General features: G+C 46.9%; 1 protein-coding gene across 1 annotated transcript; it reads left to right on the top strand.

Moving 5' to 3' along the window:
- On the top strand, positions 1-20475 carry LOC147234749 (insulin-like growth factor-binding protein 2-B). Its single transcript, XM_086145400.1, has 4 exons — positions 1-478; positions 11121-11272; positions 15973-16113; positions 18592-20475. Exons 1-4 carry the CDS (start codon positions 118-120, stop codon positions 18751-18753), a joined length of 816 nt encoding a protein of 271 aa, XP_086001526.1. The 5' UTR covers positions 1-117; the 3' UTR covers positions 18754-20475.
- The last annotated feature ends 1373 nt before the right edge of the window (positions 20476-21848 follow it).

Here is a 21848-nt window from a genome sequence, read left to right as displayed (position 1 = left end):
GGGAGCCTGCCCGCGTCACAGTGTTTACCCACGCGCCGTCCGCCGAGTCACCGATGTTCTCACGGTCGTTCCAGGGGTCATTCCGACTCTCAGCCGTCCTCCGGGAGACGTCGAAAAATGGGAATACACTTCGTCCGCGGGTTGCTGCTGGCCTACTTAGCTTTGCCGGGGATCTCCCTCGGGGAGCTGGTGTTCCGATGCCCCAGCTGCACGGCCGAGCATTTGGCGGCGTGTCCAAAAGTGACGTCGATGTGCACGGAGATCGTGAGGGAGCCGGGTTGCGGCTGTTGCCCGGTGTGCGCCCGGCAGGAGGGCGAGTTCTGCGGGGTCTACACGCCTCGCTGCTCCAGCGGGCTGCGGTGCTACCCGGGCACCGGCGCTGACCTGCCCTTGCAGCAACTCATCCGGGGCTTGGGACGATGCGGATTAAAGATGGACCCGGACGTCGCAGGGACTCAGGACCACCAAGCTGCGAACGGTGAGTACTTGGTGGATTAAATGAGCGCTTTCTAGTGAAAGGAGTCACGTGACTTTATAACCACAAAAGTTTCGACCGACCACGTGCTTCCCCCTTACCATTAAAACACTTTGATGCTGTTGTTTTGGCTTCGAGACCCATTTTTTTGGGGGTTCTCGCCGTTGTCATTGGCCGCCTTTTTCTAGTGTTACTAGCAGTTTCCTGCCCAGTCGAACAGAGCGGGACGTTCCGGGGCTGGAGACGCAGATATTTCCCCCCTGGGAGTTGGGCGGAGACCACAACAGAGCTTAAGAGTCAAGTGAATCGAAGAACGCGAAAACAAAACAAGAGAGAGATCAAACACCCATTTTTAAGGGGAAGAATATGACGTACAAGTACACACAGATCCCGATGTACTAAAGAGGACCACCCTTAAACCCAGACCGAGCTGTGACCAACGCCAGGCGGAATCCAGACCGGGACAAGACCGAAACCCCAGGCATGCCGAGATCCGAGACCAAACTCCCTTAAGGGGGGAACCGTGGAGAGAAAGCGCGGAATCCGGTCGCCCGGAGGTTATTTCCGAGGCCGCTCCCACAGAAGACTGATGGAGGAGCCAGACTTGCCGCCACGCATGATGATCGAGTTCACGATTAACCCAGACGAGCCCACACAGACACCGCTGCGGCCGCGGGGCCGGATTCATTTTGGAAAAAAATGGAAACGAAACACCGAGCCTTCTTGTTCGACACCTCCTGAAGGGGCTCTTGCAGCCAAATCTGTCTCGCTAGCAAATATTACTGCAGCACTCGCCAGTACTGCGAGATGCTACTGCAACTCCACTCGGGTAAAACTCAAGTGCGACGAGTTTTTTATCGATTTTCACAGACAACGCTTCGACTTCCTCGAAATCGCTGCCTACGACATCCTCTCAGGCATTGTTTACACGGCAATTTTCCATCCGGTCTTCAAGTCGGCGACAAAAAACAAACAAAAAGCACTTGTAGAAAAGAGATACGTCCTGCCTCGTGCTATGGCTGTTGCGGTTGACCCACCCGCACATGCGTAGACACTTCCTGTTCCACTGAGTGACGAGCAAGAGCGGTACTCTGAAGTACTCGAGCGCTAGTAGTTGGTGGTGTGATTTTCGAGTACTCTAAGTACTCGAGCAGTGGCGTGTGATGAGGCACTGACTTCCTCACGATCACATTCCCAAACATATGAACCCTTCAGAGTAGCTTATTCATCGAATAAGCCCAGGAGTCGCTCGTAGAATCCCTGCACCCCCTTCCATGAGGCAGGAGAACTGCGTGCCTCACTTAGTGGCTCTTTGCAGTTGTTTCAGGATCTCTCAGCACAAGAAACTAGTAACACACAGTTGTTGACAAAAAAAACACTGTACATTAGAAATGTAGTTCATATAGCAAAAGCGTTTAAACATTTTAATAGCATAAATACATTTTAACATACAGAGAGACAGCAATACGGTCTTAGTGCAGAGCATGCCAGGAGTCAGCAGTCTTTGAGCAATCTACATTGAGGCTCATCATTCGGCGGCCTCGCTGCATGTCTCTTCTCAGTATTTGATCAGTAAATGTGAAAATCCAGCCATTTTGAATCAGAAACAATCCAAAACTGGTGTAGTTCAATGAAAAATACCTGATAAATATTACCATTTAATTTTTTTTTTCAGTTTCCATTTTTCCTTTCCAAAGATGGGCAAGCAAAGCACGGCATCTCCTGCCTCCTCTGACTGCACGTCACTGCTCGAGGACTCGAGAGCTCGCCATTGCTGTTGTAGTCTACCTATAAGCACAGGTGTAGACACTCCCTGTTCCATAGTGTGAGAAGCACGGGCGCTACTCTGGGGCACTCTAGAGAACAGTGCTCTGGAGTGAGGCATTGCTGTTGTGGTCTACCCATCAGCACATGCGTGGACACCTCTTGTTCATTTGAGTAAGGAGCACAGACGGTACTCTGAAATACAGTGGAGCTAGTCGTCGGTAGTCGGATTTTAGAGTGCTCGAGTTGTGGTCTACCCATCAGCACATGCTCAGACACCTCCTATTCCATAGGGTGAGGACCGCGGGTAGTACTCTGGAGTAATCTTTCCACTCCGGGGCCGGTTTTCGCCCTGGTATGTCTTCAGATGTCACCAGTTTAACGCATGTTGGTCAATCTAAAAATCAGTCAGCCGCCTTCCGGCCCATCGCCTCCTGTGGAGCAGTGGCGCCCTGCGGCCTGCAGGGGGAGCTGACCTTGGTCAAAGCTCGAACATATCTTCCAAGAAGTGGACACTCAATTTCACAGGTTTCAGGATGAAACAGGAGGAGCCCTCGATCTGTCTTTTGTTGTTTGCCTTGTTCAGCTGCAGAGTGAACTCAGTGCACTGTTCCCGAGAGGACGCGCACACTCACACACACACACACACACACACAGGCAAACATATCCAACTTCATTTCCGAGTCGGCGAGTGGAGTCAAAGTGGCTCCGTCAGTGGCGGCGGTGGCAAACACTGCTGCAGCTGTTTGCACACAGGCTTTCCAAAGGCGATCGATTGGCACTGATTGATCACCCGACGAAGCCGATGCCGGGCTCGTTCGAAAGCCGGTACGCGTGAGTGGAGGGGTGTGTGTGTGTGTGTGTGTGTGTGGGGGGTGTGTGTTGGATCATGAAAATGATTCACGGTGAGGGTGAGCGGCGCTGCGGGTATTAGCTTTCACTCTTTCCAGTGTCATTCGATTAACTGAAGTGGTTCTGAAGAGTTGTTTTCCCTCCCAAAATCAACAAACTACCACAAAACATCTCCATATGGTCACATGGAATGAAATTCCCCCCCAAAAAAAAAACCCGGCCCGGACGGTTCGGGCCCCAAACGCACCGCAATTGTAGTTTTTAAAGGGTCACTGACGTCTCCGGCAAAAACCCACATGGGAGGACGATCTGCGTATCGCAGTGCTTCGCCGGCGAATCAGAATATCGCGAAAGAAGCGCCGTATACTTCAGTCGCCGGCCGAGTACCTGCACGGCAAAGCTTGAACCGCGCCGTGCCAGCAGGCACCGCTTGTTCCCCACCCTTTTATTTTCATTTCCTTTGACGGCCCGTCATCGATGCGCGATGCTAAATCCATCAGTCTCGGGTTTCCCGTCGGACGGCGAGGTCTGGATCGCGCCGGCGCTTTCTCTTCCCGCGGCACGGCTCTTTTCATGTCCGCCGTCCTCATGAAATATTCAAGAGTCTCCCTGCTACGCTGCAGCTGCCGGAGTTGGACAAAAGGTCGCGATAGATTTCTGGGTTCGGCAGACAAGTGGTTGGCAGCGGCGACGGTATTCCGGCCGGTGTGTTGACACGTTTCCTACTCTGAGACTATCATTTTTTTTTTTCCGCCCCTGCAGCAGAGCTCTCTGGTGGCTGAGTCGCAATCAAACGCATCACAACAATCGCGCCGTTGGGCTTTTTGGATTCCTAGCGTCACAATGCTAAGTGCCGATTGCACGGTGCAGGTTCGATGTGCGACGTTCGGAGAGCTGGACGGATTACTTCAGCGCCACTTCATATTATCGTGCACGCTTCCGGAGGTTCACAACAACAACTTCACTTCGTGTTTACCGACGAGATTGACATTAAGACAGAAACCTTTCATTTGTCGCCGGGGAATTAAGAGACTCATGAAGTAGCATAAACACTCATAGACCTGCACGTGTATAAAGAAACGGCGCATCTATACAATAACCACATGTCCATGAACTGGCCAATCAGAAGTAGGAGAACTTACATGGGGGAAACCAAATGTGGAAATCACCAAGGCAGATTCGCCCAATGATGTCGACTGATTTCTATTCATTAATCAGGGACCTTCTCTCTGTGACGTGGAGTTGCTAACCACTGCTAACTACTATGAATAAATAGAAATTATTATTTGGAACTGAAATACTGAACTGTAGAAAAACCTTTCCGAACCAAATTAACTAAAATTCATGACTAATAAATAAGCTTGCTTAAAGTGGATAGATGCTATCCTTTTCCTGTTCCTTATCTTTAAGTGCAAAACTGCTGACGGCGCGGGTTCGCTTTCAACTTTTGTATTCGAACCCGCCAGATCTTTGGATCAGGCGACGGTAATAGCGCCCTAATTCTGCATCCCGTTCCGAAGCGACAATTGGGAGTTGGAGCTCCGGGCCTCGTGCTTGACAAAAAAAAAAAAAAAAAAAAAAACGCAAAAAGAAATAGACCAAGAAATGTGCATTTGAAAGGCGGCTGTCGTGGAGACAGATGTCGACAGCCGGCAGCTCCTCGTCGCTCGGAAAGGCAAACAAAGAGATTGAAAGGAGGGCAAACCGCCGTCTCTTCTGATGTTCATTTTCGGCTTTTCCTTCGTGTGCTGCGAGCGGTTTTTGAACGGCGGCGACGGTTAAATCATGCCGGCGAGCGCCGACACGTCCATCACGCTTCGCCGGAGTTACGGGAAAGGGACTGGGATTTGTTTTCATATGCTCGCCTACCAGAGAAAACCCCGGGTTCTGCGGTCGCTAAATCCTTTAAACGGCGAACGAACACAAACAAGAATTCAAATTCGATCTTATCAGTTTCTTCACGGTATTTTATCCCAGCTTTTTTTTTCTTCCAGGGTCTTTGAATCAAACTCACTGATACATGAATTGCCAACAATGAACATGGGACTCGGTGGCACTTTGGGTTTAAGAGCTGCAGATTCGATTTGAGACGAAATACAAAAAGAAAAAGACATTTTTGAGAACATCAGGACCCGAGAACGAGAATGTGAGTGCGGGTTGACCCCTCCATTGGTGAAGCCAAATCCACCTCCACTAGTGGACGGCCAGTACACAGGTCAGCTACCATTTCAGGTCCCCTCATACTCAATGGACAAGCAGCACTCTTTTAAGGTAGTGTCTGTCAGATGTGCTTTGAAAGAGGGCTCGAAGGAGATCCGTCCCAAGACACCCCTGCAGGTCCACCTGGCATCCCCACCGGGGGTCGACAACTCAAACCGAGGCCAAGGCAACACGCGTCAGAGCTTCAGCCTGAGTGACCTAATGGACTTCTTTTGTTTTACGTATTGCACCAATTAGCTATGCGGTAACCTGTTCAGACTCCAAGTCAGGTGAAAATGTAGAAGTCATCATTTGTTCTCTGAACAGTGGACACGTAGTGACAAACAATAGCACAGCAACTCCACCAATCCTCTGATGGTTATATGATGGGGTCGGGTCTCGGGGGCGGTACCCTGATCAGAGAGGCTAAGACTTCCCTCTCCCTAGCCATTTTGTCCAGGTCTTCCTGGGGGGTTTCCAGGCCCAAACAAGAGACATAGTCCTTCTAGGGTGTCCCGGATCTTCCCCAGGTCCTCCTCTTAGTGCGACATGCTTGAAAGGCATCGCCAGGGAGACACCCAGATGCCTGAGCCTCCTCATCTGGCTCCCTTGGATGTGGCGGAGCAGCGGCTTTCCTCCGAGCCCCTGAATGACCCAACTCCTTGCCCTTTCTGCAAGGGAGACCCCAGACACTCCGACACTTGTATCTGTTAACCGGTCCTTTCCGACACTACCTACAGCTGAGGGCGGTAATGTAGATCGCCCTGTTAATTGAGAGCCAAGCAGTTCAGCTCGGTTCCTTCTTGAAAATGACATGTGCAGAGATATCACTGCTGATGCCTTACTAACCCCCTGTCACTCCATCCACCCCTCGGGAATGTCCTCTTCCCCGACCCGGAGAAGGCACTGCACCCTTTTTAGGGCTGAGGACCACGGCCTCGTATTTTGAGATACTCATTAACACGACGAACTCTCTCAACTTGGACCATTGCCCAACCTCAGCAGTTACGTAACCGAAGCTCCACACGGTCAGAGCTGTGGGAGACTCTGGGAGGGGTGGAGAGGAGGAACATCTTCAGGGGGTTCAGTTGCCACAACAAGATTTGGCAATGACTGACCGGGGCGACTCTCCGAAGACAAGGCAATAGCAATGATTAATTCAAGCTATGAATGATTAATATGTTGACAGGTTTCTGTTTGAGATCCAGATAGTGGAGCCTCTGCTAGAAATATATTTGCAGTAATTAGCCGATACCCTGGGCTGTCAACAGGGGGCCACAATCGCAGCCGTCCGCCCTTTTGTTTACAAACGCCGGCGTCGCAAAGGTCGCAGATAAGCGTGCCGCCGACCAATTCAGACTTGGATCCAGAAAAACAAAACACATTTGATATAACTTGGCCCGTACTCAACAACGGGAACAGGGGCGGAGAGTTGTATGCCATGTGTCTGAAAATCTTTGAGCTACAAAAAAAAAAATCATGACCATTTGGAATGGGTAGAGATACTCCCATTCGTCCAGGTGAGTTGCACTTTGAGATTCTTGCCCAACATTCCAACAAGGACAACGGTCCCTGTGCACATTTGTCAATTTATTAGCATGCACCGTTAGCATGGAGGTGCTGCATTGTGTCATAACAATGCTATTCGGTCATACTTGTGTAATCATAGCTGCGGTACTTTTGACATAGCATTTTAACACAACTCCACAGCACTTCTGCAAATTATTACAAACTCCTAGTTTAGTTTAAATCTAAGGAGTTTAAAGCATTATTTTATAATTTGAGGGATATTAAGTTTATTTCTGTTTTAGTCCACTGAGACTGGAACTGAGTTTTTTAAAGCAAACATGGATTTCTTGCTAATATTCATCTGGTAGCTAATTGTCAGCTCCTCTACTCATGTGCATCCCATAATTTGGATTTTGCAACAAAACCTGCTTGCAACTACATGTAGTGTCTACACTGGTTGTCAATAAATGCAGGTTAGAATATCGGCACATAAAAATAAAAACATTAAAGCAATTTGTAGGTCTCTTTCGGAATGCTAAGTTGATGCTAATGCCAAATGACATGTACTCCTAGCAAACACAAAATAGCTAATGTTTGATTTGCTAATTAGTGTGAGGGTGGCAGTGGTGGTGCCCTTCCTGGACGAAAAGAGGACTACAATACAAACTGAACCCCAAAATAATCAGACCCCGATCTCTGGAAGCCCCCCCTGTGGCTGCCGTTAGCACTGCAATGGAATTTTGCAGGCACTGCGCCGACCCTCCGGAGCCGTGCTGGCGCCTCCAAGATGGCCGCCGCGACGAAAAGCCTCCCGGGGAGGCTTTGTTGACGGTGACACCGGCGCTTTTATTGAAAGCAGAACGCTTTCCTACAACTCCTCTGGAAGAAAAATAAATATCAAACGAAATTCCAAACCACATGAGAGGCGAGCGTGGAAACGACGTTAGCGTGCCAGGGATGAGGAGGGGAAGCACGACCTGCTGGATCGGAGCTCCGCCCACGAACAAAAGACAAATGTCATTGGTTGCCTCGAGGACTGATTTTTTTTTAAGGAAAATTAACATATTGCTATTTTATTTTAATTATTTATTTATTTTTTTCAGTCTTTTTATGGAATTACAGCTGACAGTTGAAAAAGCACTTGTTTATTTTTTTGGCTAATGTTTTGGCTAAGATATGCAAATTCATTTTTAATTCATTTGTTTATTTGATGAATTTCAACAAATGTAATGTAATTTTATTTCATTTTTCTTGCTCTTTCATAGTCAAATTTGAAAAATTAGTTTTTTTTTCATTTTTGCTCATTTCCATTTTCCATTCCTCCAATTTCTCCTCACTTTCTAGAAACATCCCAATCATTCAATCCGCTTCAAGACAAATTCATATGTTCTGTTTGGATTCTAGATTTTTTTTTTTCAATTTTTTTGTAAAAATCACATTTTTTTTCCAATTTGAGGGAACATATATGGATCAATTTTGAGATTTTTAATTTTTTTGTGTGCTTTTCCTTCAATTTTAATCATGTTTTTGGTCCTTATTAAATGGTAGAATTCCTTTTTGATATATATAATTTATTTTTATTTTCTCCCCCACCTCTTGGCTGGGGCTGCCTGCAGTCTGTAGTTAGTTGGTGGGGAAAATCGACTAATATAATTTAATTTGATTTGATTTTCAGGGCGACCTCTGGCTCCCTCGAGTGCGTTTGTTCCTTATTCTAGGGGAAAAATAGAGCTCCGCGTTTTACCGGCGTGGTTCTTCTGGGTAATTACACTGTAACTAAGCACCCAACTGCTCGTTCCTTTGCTCATTTCCACCGAGTTCCCCGCGGATGATTCACGCCGTGTTTTGGAGAAAAACGTCCGTCGGCGCGGCATGTTCACGTCCGTCGTCAACGGCGCCGCACTTTGATTTTCTCTTTTTTTTTATTTTTTTTTTTTATTATTTTTTTTTAAAACAGCCTGTAAATACAGCTTTCTAGCAACCTGTTAGAAAAGGGGAAAGAAAACACATGGAAAGTGTGTGTGTGTGTGTGTGTGTGTGTGTGTGTGTGTGTGTTTTCAAGAAAAATTGCCAGGTTTTAATGCCCTCAATGTACTCCATGTGTGAAGTCTTCCTTGCGCCGCGGCAGAAGGTCCCGACTCGGCCTGGGGGTCGGGATTTATGAGTGTTAGCTGCCGCTTCGATTAGCTTGCCGGGACAAAAAAAAAAAAAAAAAAAAAGGAAAAACTCGGAAGATCAAAAGCTATGCTGGAAAAAATAAAGAAATAAAAATGATGTGAGCATGAGGGAGTGAATTATGTGTGTCTTAACGGGACACGTGCATAAATGAGTGAATGGTTGCATGTCTCTATGAGATGTGAATGACAGGGTGAATTATATGTATCTTTTTGCGATGTATGCATGAATTAGTGAATAATTACATTTCTACATATGACATGTAAATGAGAGGTTAAATGTTTGCATGTCTAGATGATGTGAAAATGCAAGGGTAAATAATATATGTCTTTATGCGACATGTGTATGAACGGTTACACACGTCTCCATTAGACATGTGAATGACAGAGTGAATGGTTGCATGGTTCTATATGAAAGAGTGAATTATATGTCTATTTCGCATGCAAATGAATGAGAGGGTGAACTGTTGCATGTTATTATTTGAGCTGTGCATGAATGAGTGAGTGAATGTTAGATGATGTGAAAATGACAGGGTGAATCTAGCATGTCTTTATTTGACATGAGCATGAATGAGTGAGTCAGAGGTTGCATGTCTCTATGAGGTGTGGATGAAAGGGTGAATTCTGCATATCTTTATGTGACGGGTGCATAAAATGTCACGTCTCCATTAGACATGTAAATGAGAGGGTGAATAATGTCTTTATTTGACATGTGCATGAATGAGTGAATGGTTATGTCTGCATCTGACGCGAATTAGAGGGTGAATGATTATAAGTCTGTGTGTGTGTGTGTGTGTGTGTGTGTGTGTGTGTGTGTGTGTGTGTGTGTGTGTGTGTGTGTGTGTGTGTGTGTGAGCGGTCCTGCATGAACCAGCCCCTCAGCCAATGGCAGCAGTGATAGGATCCAGCCTAAGCAGTGTAACTATTGAATAAATGGATGAATGGGGGAATTTAGCTCATTTTGTTTTGAACACCGCTTTTCTCCCAGAGTTTGGATCCAGACGGGCAGCAGCTCAAAGGTCGACCCACGATATTGCCTGAGTCCCATATGTGAAAAAATCCTGCAGGCTAGCAAATGGTTTGTGTGTGTGTATGTGTGTGTGTGTGCGTGTGTGTATGTGTGTGTGTGTGTTGGTAGCCTGGGAGGTTTGGACTTGAAATCATCTCCCAAAGATCAAGGTTCATTGGAAGAACGGAGGTTAAAGTTCTTCGCTTTATGCCTGGTTAATATCCACACACACACACACACACACACACACACACACAATTTCTCTGTCGCAGCACGTCTGTGTAAGTAGGTCTGAAGACACATGCACATGCACACACACACACACACACACACACACACACACACAGCAGTCATGATTTACAAACTTGGAGTTTTGCTCCAAATTTTTTTCTCTTTCTCCTCTAAGCCCTAATTACAAACACACACACACACACACACACACACACACACCACCACCACCACACACTGAGCGCGCCTCTGGCAGGTTGTAGATACTAGAAAAAAAAAAAAAAAAAAAAAAAAAAAAAAGCAAAAAAAAACACAAAAGAAAAACCCGTCAGCATGAAAACCCTTCATCAGAGGAGCTCCCCGGTGGATCTGGGCCGCTGTCCACGACGGGCCGTCAGGCTCCATCACGTCTCCGCTCCGCCACCCAGAGGTGACGTAGCAGGACGGCGGAGCGTCGGCGGGGGAAACCGATCAAAAAGGGATATGATATAAACTGATTGAGGATGAAGAATGAGAATTTACCGTTGTAGTTTACTCATTTAACTATCATTCATTCACACCAATTTTCCTGCAGCATGGAGCCAGTCACAGCTGCCATCGACCAAGATGTGACCCAGGTTGCCACTTCTGGAGACATACAAGCATTCACACTCTCATTCGCACGTCATCGCACGTTGACATGACCATTCATGATCACAATCACACAACTATTCACCCTCTCATTCAAAGCGAGATGTTATTTGCTAAGCTTTGGGGGCCCATTGCGTTAGCTGCGCCCGAGGGGCCCTGCAATTCTTATGTCCGGCCCTGTATTGCTATAATTGTGTTTTTTTTTCTTTGATTTCTGTATTTATATTTATGTTTGAGTATAAAAACACCCAGGTTGCATCCATGCCCTCTCCCCCCACAGAGGTCCTCGCCACCGAGCCCCCCCTCACCAAGAAGCCCTCCCACGACGCCCGCTTGCGGCAGGAGTCGGCCAGGAAGCAGCACGAGAACGAGCGCAAGACCAGGATGAAGGTCAACCAGCTGGAGGACCACCAGGCGTCCAGGGTGTCCCAGGTCAGCTCCCCGCGCCGGTCACGTGACCTACCAGGGGGTTCCGTCCGGAATCCAACCTGTGAACGCGTCGCTCTGACGCAACAGGGCCTCCGAATGGCTAGCTTAGCATGAAGAATTGCAAGACGTATTTTTTGCAAACGGCAGGTTTGCACACAAACACACACACAGGTTCATCAGAGCAACTGAAGGCCTATATTTTGATGTGTTGTGTGTGTGTTTGTACGCGTGTTTTTATTCACCGCCTTCTGGGATGGAACATCCCAGAATAAGCTAACGTCCGTCGCTTTTGGTTACCGCCCTTGCCCCGACTGCCTGGGCATCTGGAAACGCCTCCAAAACACTCCCTCGCCCACGCCATCTACCACTCCCTTCATCCCCCACCTCCCCATGGCGGCGGCGGCGCTCGCTAATTGTCCGCTTTCCCTTCGGGAAAAAACAAAAACAAAATTGAGGCAACAAAAGGAGGGGGAGGGAGGAGGGGGTCGTCAGCAAGAGGCTCAAAAACAATTGTTAAAGGTCATTATGGGCAACAAAAGGAGGGAACGAGGTCAGAAGAGTCATGCGATGAAGCGTGTGTGTGTGTGTGTGTGTGTGTGTGTGTGCGCGCACCTCAATGTGGGTGGTCGTGTTAGGGTCAAACGGCGTACACAACATTCGGGGGGGGGCGGTTAGCCGTCGGTGGCGTGGGCGGCATGCACGCCAAACCTCGGCACGCTTTGAAACGTCGTTTTCATCGTAAGCAGTTTATTACACAACCGCGCGCTATGCTAATGAGCTGGGCGGACGCCTGTTGTTTTGTTACGCAGATGCGGAGCGTGTGTGTGTGTGTGAGTGTGTGTGTGTTTTTGTTGATAAAAATGTGAGCCTGATTAAGGGCAGAAATGAAACAAACGGACGGAAAATTCTACAAGGTGGTCCGTCCGCCGCGCCAGATGGTTCTGTGTAACGAAGCATCTGGGAAAGACCCCGTCGAAATATGGGATTACTGTCGTGCCATAATTCTGAATGCATCAAGGGGAGGAGGAGGGGTGCAAACACACAGGTTCAAGTGATCAAAAGTGCACGTTTTAATGTGCAATTTTTAAAAAAAGGGTTGGGGGGTCATTTTAAAAACATCCTATGTTGGATTGAAATTACAAAAGTACAAAATGAAAACACGACTGGGTTCAAACGCCATCCTTTCAAACGGAAATTCAGTTTTTCCCCTGAGCTGGTTTTGTGTAGTTGCATGAGATTAGCGCTAACTGTGAGCTGATTGGGCCAACCGCTCATCCATCAACAGACAACAGGAAGTTGTGTTGGCAGGGGTGCGTTTGGTTTTAATCCCTCGAAGGGACGGGACAACATGAACGGTGACATTGCATAACAGGGTGAAAACAAGGTACTGTGGATGTCGCAGGTCAATTAGCTTGACTGTTAGCTTAGCATTATGAATGGTGAGCTATGGTAACTGCTAGCCATCTCAAGAGTTATCAGAGGCAAAAAAAATATGGTAGGTAAGTAGAAAACACTGTAAATGTGGCAGGTGGTTCCAGAAGGCATCCAGAGAGTTAGCTTAGCATTGTGAATAGTGTTCTCTGGTAATTCCTAGCCATCTTCAGTCAAAAGTTAAGAGCAACAGTTACAGAAGCTGAGTAGAGGATACTGTAAATATGGCAGTTGTCTCAAGAACAGCGCCAGAGGGTTAGCTTAGCACCATGAATGGTGAGCTATGGTATCTCCTAGCCATTCACTAACTCCAGTCAACAGTTATCTGAGACCACAGGTATGGTAGGTGAATAGAATACGCTGCATACATAGCATGTTGCATATTAAGAAACGCTACCTAATGGCTAGCTTAGCAAGATGAATGCAGGCTATGGTAACAGCTAGCCGTATCCAGTCAAGAGTTATCAGACTCAAGAAATGCAGCAGGTGAATGGAAGACACAGTGAATGATGAAGCTCGACAACAGCCTCCTCCTGACAATAGCTTAGCATGACGAAGCCATTCTATGGTAGCTGATAAGCGACTCCAATCAAGTTATCGTAGATGTTCTTCAATGGTGAAAATCTGCTTGTTCAACGGGACAACTTTCCTGGCGGAGGGATTCTGCTCGCTTCGCCTGTGAAAAACATCAGTGGCCGTCATTTTTTTTCCTCTCAAATTGGACTGGAATGGAACCGCAATGATTGTGAGGTCACTTCCTCTCCGCCAAAGCGCGCCGATCCCACTTGGTCAGGTCCCTTCTGTTTGCGCCGTTCCCACGACGACGGCACGCGCCAGGAGACCGCGCTAGGTGCAACGTCGGACCCGTGTGTAGGCGATTGTTCCCCCTCGTCATAGCAACGGTGAAAGGCAAACCGACCCTCCAGGCGCTGCTGGAAAAGCCATTTGCACCTGATTGGTTCCGTCCGGCGTCCTTTTGATGGGAAAACAAGCGCAGCATTTGGCGGCGGCGCCCGTGGGGCGGAGCTACCGGCGCTCGGGGGGTAGTTTATTTTGAAAACATCTTTTGTTGACTTGAAATTATGAAATAAAAGTGTCATATTTGGTTATTAGAGATTTATTTTTTCATGTGTCATCAGATGAGATTAGCGCTAACTGTAAGCTGATTGGACGAGCCGCCTGTCCGTTCATCAATATGCAGCAATTTGCGCTTTTGGGGCTGTATCTGGTTTTGATTCCTCGAAGGGATTGGACGACAGGACCGGCGATGTTGATTGACAGGGTAGATACAAGCACTGTGAATGCAGCAGATCAGTTAGCTTGACTGTTCTATTAGCATTATGAATGGTGGGCTATGGTAACTGCTAGCCATCTCCAATCAAGAGTTATCAGAGACAAAAAAATATGGTGGGTGAATAGAAAATACTGTAAATGTGGCAGGTGGTTCCAGAAGGCATCCAGACAGTTAGCTTAGCATTGTGAATAGTGGTCTCTGGTAATTCCAGTCAAAAGTTAGAAGCGACAGTTATGGAAGGTGAGTAGAAGATACTGTAAATATGGCAAGTCTCTCGAGAACAGCTCCAGATGGTTAGCTTAGCACCATGAATGGTGGGCGTTGGTAACTGCTAGCTATCTCAATCAAGAGTTATCGGAGCCAAAAAAAAAAAAAAAGGTAGTTGAATGGAAAACACTGTGAATATGGCAGGTGTCTCAAGAAGATCTCCTGATGGATAGCTTAGCACAATATATGGTGGGCTATGGTAACTGCTAGCCAGCCATAGGGGGTCTTCTTGGCAGCGGGGGCGGGGCCATCAGAAAAGTTGATGACAAATTCATTGGTGACGATCTTCCAGACTGTAAATCAAAATGGCCGCACCTAGACTTCCAGCAGACTTGCCCAAATTAGGACACGGGACCTTTAGTTAACTTTCGTGACTGGTAACCAGTAGCTAACTACCATCTAGTTAGATCTACCATCATGAACAGAGGAGAAGAAGTCCAAACATGGCTGCCGCTGTAGAACCTGAATGTTCTCCTGAGTGCTTCGAGGATAGCCAGAACATAGAACATCAGTTCCTCTGCGGCTGCCAGCCGGGGTGTGTGTGTGTGTGTGTGTGTGTGTGTGTGTAAGCGTTGTTTTCATGGAACAAGCAAAAAGGACTGAACTCGGCGTTCTACCCAAAGTCTCTGGGGTCCGGGAGGGGAAACAAGGGAGGAGGAGGAGATGAAGGAGGAGATGGAGACGTCCGATAAGATGTTTCTCCTCCTTGTCCAGACTATCTCCAGGCTGGACCTCCCTGAGCACACATGTGTGTGTGTGTGAAGGTTTGCAGGTGTCTGCAGCCCCTGTGCTACGCAAATACACACCGAGTATTTATTCAGCGGGATTATGTAACACACACACACACACACACACACAGTGGATCGATGCTGTTTCATGGAGAACCATGAGATGTTCTCCTGCTAGATCCTCCTGCAAGGTGGAGCGGCGAGGAACCGTTTGAGCTCAAATGAATCACGTTTGATAGCAAAAGTTTGATTGATTGATTGATTGGTTGATTTCCGAGTCAATCGGTCAATCTGATCTTTGGTTCGAAGCTGTTTTCATGCACAAAAATAAAATCCTTGAACGCATCTCCAGTGTTCTCCCTCAAACTTACCTCCAGAGTTTGTCCTTGATGGCATCTCCAGAGTTTCTCCTTCAACAAATCTCCAGTGGTCCTCCTTGAACTTATCTCCAGAATTGTCTTTAAATACACCTCCAATGTTTGTCATTGAACGCATCTCCAGAGTTTGTCCTGGAGTGCATCTCTAGAGTGCACTCCCTTGAAGGCACCCCGAAGTGTTCACTCCCTCAGGTTCTCCAGCTGGTTCTTCTCACGTTCCCCAGAAGCCTGGAGTTTCACCCTCGGCGACGTTCCCGTACCTTCTGCCTTGACTATAAGAGCATCGCTATCGGAAAAATCAATAACAGATCGATCGGCCGTCACGGCCGCGGGTCGTGAAGCTCGCTCGGATCTTCTCGGGTGGATGCAAGAACATCCACGAACCGAAGCGGTCCTGCCGCGTTTGTGATCCACCACCAGGGGTCCAGGAAGCCGAACTGAACGGTGAGCATCTCCGCCTGCTTCCTGGACCCCGGCAGGTGCAGGCCATCAGCGACTCCCTGGGGAGCCACAGCGCCCCCTAGAGGCCGGAGGTGGGGTTGCGGCCCTGTTCGTTGACAAACAAGCTGCATGTTTCCCAGCGTCCGTCCCCGTCTCTGATTTCAGGGCGCCTGCCAGCGGGAGCTGGACAAGGTCCTCGAGGAGATCTCCAGGATGACCTCCGACGACAACAGGGGGCCCCTGGAGAACCTGTACGTTCTCAAGTTCCCCAACTGTGACAGACACGGACTGTACAACCTGAAGCAGGTGAGACGGGGGGGGCGCACCACACACACACACACACGTATACACTTCAGATCATTATAATTTATATATGTATTTTCTTTGTATCTCATATTATCTTATACTTCATATTTGAGTGATTTTTTTAATATTTAATATTGTTAAAATAGATAAAAAGGTAATTCTTATTTCATTTTTTGAATTTTAAAATATATAATTTTAGATTCATACCCATTTTACACTAAACATTATTTAAATATATCAAATATGAATTTATATTTTAAATATATTTTATTACACTTTGCAATTGTGTTAAGAATTTAAATATGAATTTAACCCTCTGAGCGCAGGCTGTTGAAGGTGCAAGGTGGATGATCAATTCAAGGTTATTGGATTGCCAATATGATTCATAACAATCTAATCAAATCAATTATTTTTATCAGAATAATGACGATTAGTGGGATTTTGTTGCGGAGAGCTGAGAGCACTACTGATAGGTGTTTGTATTTGGCTCAAGTGTTGAATGGATTTGAGAAAAAAAACATGGGAACATCAGAATAATGTATACTGCTACCGTCGTAGCTCAGTGAGCAGTTAGGAGCTAGCTGAGGAAGTTTTGAAAGTAGCTGGGTTGACCTTGTGGAGCAACCTTGACAGTTCCAATTTTGGTGCAGGACATGTATGCAAGATGTGAGACCGTGGTGATGTGTGCCACAGAGAAGCTCAAGGTGGAGTTGGGACTACATCTGGGGTCACCTCTGAGCCTTTTCCTGTTTGCGCTGGTGATGGACAGGCTGAGACATAAGGCTAGGCAGGAATCTCCATGGACCATGACGTTTGCAGATGACATTGGGATCTCTAGTGAGAGCAGAGAACAGGAGGAGGAACATCTAGAAAGATGGAGGTATGCCTTGGAAAGGAGAGGAATGAAGGTTAGTTGCAGCAAGACAGAGTATATGTGTGTGAATGAGAGGAACTCGGGTGGAACGTTGAGGCGACAGGGAGTGGAGATCAAGAAGTTGGAGGATTTCAGGTACTTGGGGTCAACAGTCTGGAGCAATGAACTGGTTGAAATTGGTGGAGAAAAGAGTATCAGCAAGATGGAAAGGAAAGGTGGAGAAGACAGTGGTGAGACAGTGGTATTGAGGAGAAGACAGGAAGGAGAGATGAAGATGCTAAGGTTCTCTTTAGGAGTGATGAGGATGCATAGGATCGGGAATGAGTCTATCAGAGGAACGGCACATGTTAGATGTTTTGGAGAGAAGGTCTAAAAAGTCAATATTGTTAGAAGGATGTTGAGGTTGAGGTTGGAGCTGCAGGGCAGGAGGTCCAAAGGAAGACCAAAGATTTATGGATGGAGTGGGGAAGGACATGAAGTTAGCTGGTGTGAGGGAGGAGGATACAGAAAACAGGGTTGGATGGAGGAGGTGGATTTGCTGAGGAGATCCTGAAGGGAGCAGCACCGAAGAGCAGAAGAAACTGTTTTTTTCCAGGAAGTAGTCTGATCCCAAACCGAGGGAACATCCGACAAAACACAACCGCCCCCACCTGCCGTCCTCCACCCACTCCCTCATTGCTGTCTCACACACTCACACACACACACACACACACACACACACGTCATCCTGCATGAGACAACAGCTTCTGAGCTCAAGGTTACAAGGAAATGAAAAAGAGTTTGGCGCACTTCATGGGAAGACGTCTTTCCTCCTTCTTCCCCTTCTTCTTCTTCTAATTCTTCTTCTCCTCCCCACCACCACCACCACCACCGTTGGACAAAACACACTTCCTGCCTCCCCCTCCCACAGAAAATCACAACACAAACAAGGTCACACCATCCACAGGGCCGGGTTTTCCTTGCGAGGGGGACGGTGGGACGAGAGCGAGCGAGGGACGGGGTTTGAACAGATGCCACCGTTTTTCCCCGAAGCGGCCAAATTTTCATCGCTGGTCACAAACAACAGCATTGTCTCTCCGCGGCTTTTCCCAGGAGGAGGAACACTGTACCTCCTCAGCGCTCCCTGCTCCCCTCACTCTCTTTTTTTCTTTCTTTTTCTTGTTGTCCCTCCTCGTCGCGGGGTAATTACTGTAACTGTCACTTGTTTTGTTCTTTCTCATCGAAGGAAGAAAATGGAAAGTCCCCCCCCGCCGTACAAACCCCTCCCCTCCGCTCATCGCGCGGCGTAAACTGCGTCCACTTCAGTCACGACCTCATTTCTGGAGCGTCAGGAGGGCGTGTGTGTGTGTGTGTGTGTGTGCGTGTCACATGAAAAGCGTGCACGTGCGTGCCTGTGTGTAAGGGGGGCATGACCCGAGGATGGTACGTCATTGGACGAGAGCCGCCCCGCCCAAAAACCAGGGCCCACATCTCTCGTCCAATCGGCTGCCTCTGGCGGGGACACACACGGAACGCGGCGTACGGCATGTTTGATTAACGCCGCCCTTTTGTGTGTGTGTGTGTGTGTGTGTGTGTGTGTGTGTGTGTGTGTGTGTGTTGTCCAGTGCAACATGTCCACCCACGGCCAGCGGGGGGAGTGCTGGTGTGTCGACCCGCTGACCGGCGTCCAGATCCCGGCCACGCCCAAAGTGCGCGGCGACCCAAACTGCAACCAGTTCCAGGAAGAGCTTCGGGCGATACCCACAGCGGCGGCGGCGTACTACTAACACCAGGGAGGGGGGGTTCGGGCAGTGTTTTGGGGGGCGGGGTTTTGGGCGGGAGGGTCGCCGAAAAGGGGCTTCCTCCCCGTCCACTTGGAGTTTTTCGCTAATTCATGCGTCTGTTTTTAATTGGATTAAACTCTAACGGATTCTGTTTGGGTCCTTCTCGGCCTCACGGCGGTGCGTTCGAGCGCGGCTCTGAAAAAGAGGCCTTCCCGGTGGAGGTTTTTTTTTTTTTCGGGCCCATCGGTTGCACCGCCCTTCCCGTCTAAGCTAACGGCAAAATAAAAACATTCCAGTGCGCGGTCGTGCAGATCTGGTAATCTTTTCACGCTAAGGATTCAGGGTTTGTTTGCAAACATAGCAAACACAGGATTGGATCCGCTCTTCAAATGTAAAAGTGGAGTTACTGCTAATCGTGAACAAACACAATGTAAAAAAAAGCCTCGGCTAAGCTAAACTACGCTAGTTGCAACCCTCAGTGCTAAGAGCACGGGGATGAGCTAAGATAAGGTAATACTTTATCGACCCTCATTTGGTCAAATTTGGATGCCACAGCTGCGAACGGCATGAGGACAACTGACAAAAAGACTAAAAAGCAGCCTGGATGGTGACTGGGACAGATCTCTGGTTTCTCTCCTGGTCCACCGCCACCTGTTTGGTCTGCAGATGATGAGGTGCTAAAGCTTTGCAAACAACTATTTGTTAGCTTATCAATAAAACAACTTCTTGTTAGCTTTACTTGACAAAAACAAACAAAACAACCCAAAAGCTCTTTTTAGCTTTGCAAAACAAAGGGAGTTGGTATCCGTAAAACTTCTAATGTGCAAACATGTAGTTTCTAAAGGGAAACTACAGGTTAGCGTTGAATGAAAATCTTCATTTCGGTGTCGCATAATAAAGCTACTTGTTAGCTTGACGGGATGAAACTACATCACAACAAACTGATGGACCAAGACAAAAAGACTGCATTTTTTTCAGCGACAAAGCTAGCTCATTAGCTTTGGACAATTAAACTTGTTCGCTTCTGGCAAAAAAACTGCTGGTTGCTTTAGACAACAAAACAAATCAATTGCTAGGACTGACAAGACAAGCTTCTAGCATCACATAACATTTCTAGTTTGTAAAACAACACTTCCTGTTAGCTTCCAACAACGAAATTAGCCTTGTAATTCCAAATAGCTCATTAGCTTCATGTCGCAAGAGTACATGGTAGCTTAGGATGCAGAAACAGACAGTTACTTTGTTCCTAATGACATTTAAACAGCAAAGCTACTTGTTAGCCTTGGAAAATTCAACCAATGATTAGCTTCAGCTCGTGAAAAAGACAACAAAATAACTTTCCATTATATAATTTTTGGAGGACATGAAAGTTGATCACATTCAATACTTTTTGAAATCAAAAAATACCATGTTTGTGGACGTTTGTACTTATTACCTGAGGAATCCTACTAAGAGTACATGGCAAAAGTACTTGTAAGGCATCGGAACACACAGGAGAATACTCAATCACCCGTAGTGGCGACACGATTTGGAATCGATTAATAAGAGTACCACCGCCTTATTTATTGGTAATTGTATCATTGTTAGTACTTATATACATGTGTACTGTAGATATAGATAAATATCAGCTGTGACGACTTGTGATATTGGCGCATGTTTTGCCTTGATTGACATATATATTATTAGAAACCTGATGAAGATCAATAAAGATAATTATGAAGTGTGTTTCCTGCTGATTTGTTTATGTATTCTTTTTTAAATACCGTAATTTCCGGACTATTGAGCGCACCTGAATATGAGCCGTGCCGGCTAAAAATAAACAGATATGAGTACATATATACGCTGTTCTTGTCTATAAGCTGCAGGTGTCCATGCTGTACATGACATAATTACACAGAACCATTTTTTTCACTTTAACTTTTTTAACTTTGATTAACTTTACATATTCATCCATGCATTTTCAATTCCTGCTTTTCCAGCAGTGTCAGAATTGAACGGCCTCAGAGTTTTACAATCATTTCATTGGTCCAGTGTGACGAGGCTAAACGTTTTGAAGCTCGTTAGCTCCAAAAATCCATTAATTAGCTGAATCACTGCGTTCAAACTGTGTGAAAAAAAGTAGTGGCTTATAGTCAGGAAAATTATATTTTATCTGTCCTTTAAAGAGATCCCTGGCTACCAAAGGCTATGGTCCTCTGTGATCAACATTTGTTGCAGCTGCATAAAGGCCATAGGAAAATATCTCAACATACCTTTGTTTGTATAATATTGAGAAAAAAACTTTTCACTCATAGGTCTCTCTTTGTTTACGTTGCAACCCTGCCTGAGTCGTGATGTCACAGGGTTGGCCCTCGGCTCGGTCCCTTTTGTTCTAGGAGGGGAATGCTGAAGATAGAAGTCCAGATGAGCCTCAAAAGGAAGAACAACGAAGACACCGAGAGGCTAGAGTTGACCAGAGTCGCTGGTGTGTTGCTAAGCTAACAGAGAGAGCATCTATTGAAAGGAGCTCCACTTTTTGCCCATGGGTGTTCACCGTAGACCTCCTCCTGTGCTGACCGACCGTCAGATTCCTCCGTGATGGTGCCAGTGCTTGTCTTTGGTCACCAGATGCTACTTCTGCAGTAGCCTCTCATGATGTTGATGTCCTCTTTCTTGAGGACCTTTTGTATGCTCAAGTTTAAAACTAGCAGCACTGTTAATTCCTGGCTTAGCTCGGCTAAATGCGTCAAATGTGTCTGGAGAGAAGCGCGGAGGACACTGTTACAGAAGTTGTGCGTGTACACAAGCAATTTCCAACTTCTTCTTTCTCTTCCTGTCCCATGGAAAGCTGTGTAGCCTAGCACGAGTTCCTTTGTTTCCCTTGAACTGGATATCGCAGCCAAAAGCAGCAAATTGTGGCATTATTAGCACATATACCGCTCCGAGCTAGTTCACGCTTGTGGAAAGCCAAAGCTAACACGAGCAACCTGCATACGCATCAACCTAGCGTGCTAGTAAAACAATGGCAGTGCCCCTACTTGTTCTAAATTGCATCATTTAAAAAGATTATTTTATTTTCCCTTTTTTAACAACATATTCTAGTATGATACAAACAGTAA

This window comes from Fistularia commersonii, chromosome 4 (genome assembly GCF_037954325.1).
Source record: "Fistularia commersonii isolate RoL2024-O1a breed Wild chromosome 4, RoL_Fcom_v1.0, whole genome shotgun sequence".
In the NCBI taxonomy this organism is placed as follows: domain Eukaryota; kingdom Metazoa; phylum Chordata; class Actinopteri; order Syngnathiformes; family Fistulariidae; genus Fistularia; species Fistularia commersonii.
Note: the sequence above shows the minus strand (reverse complement) of the source record. Positions and strands in the feature narration are given on the sequence as shown.

Bases quoted from the DNA above. Each gene is read 5' to 3' on its own strand.
- LOC147234749 (XM_086145400.1), top strand. From the start codon at position 118: ATGGGAATACACTTCGTCCGCGGGTTGCTGCTGGCCTACTTAGCTTTG. The intron at 479-11,120 runs GTGAGTACTTGG...CTCCCCCCACAG, and splicing joins GGACCACCAAGCTGCGAACG to AGGTCCTCGCCACCGAGCCC. The intron at 16,114-18,591 runs GTGAGACGGGGG...TGTGTTGTCCAG, and splicing joins GACTGTACAACCTGAAGCAG to TGCAACATGTCCACCCACGG.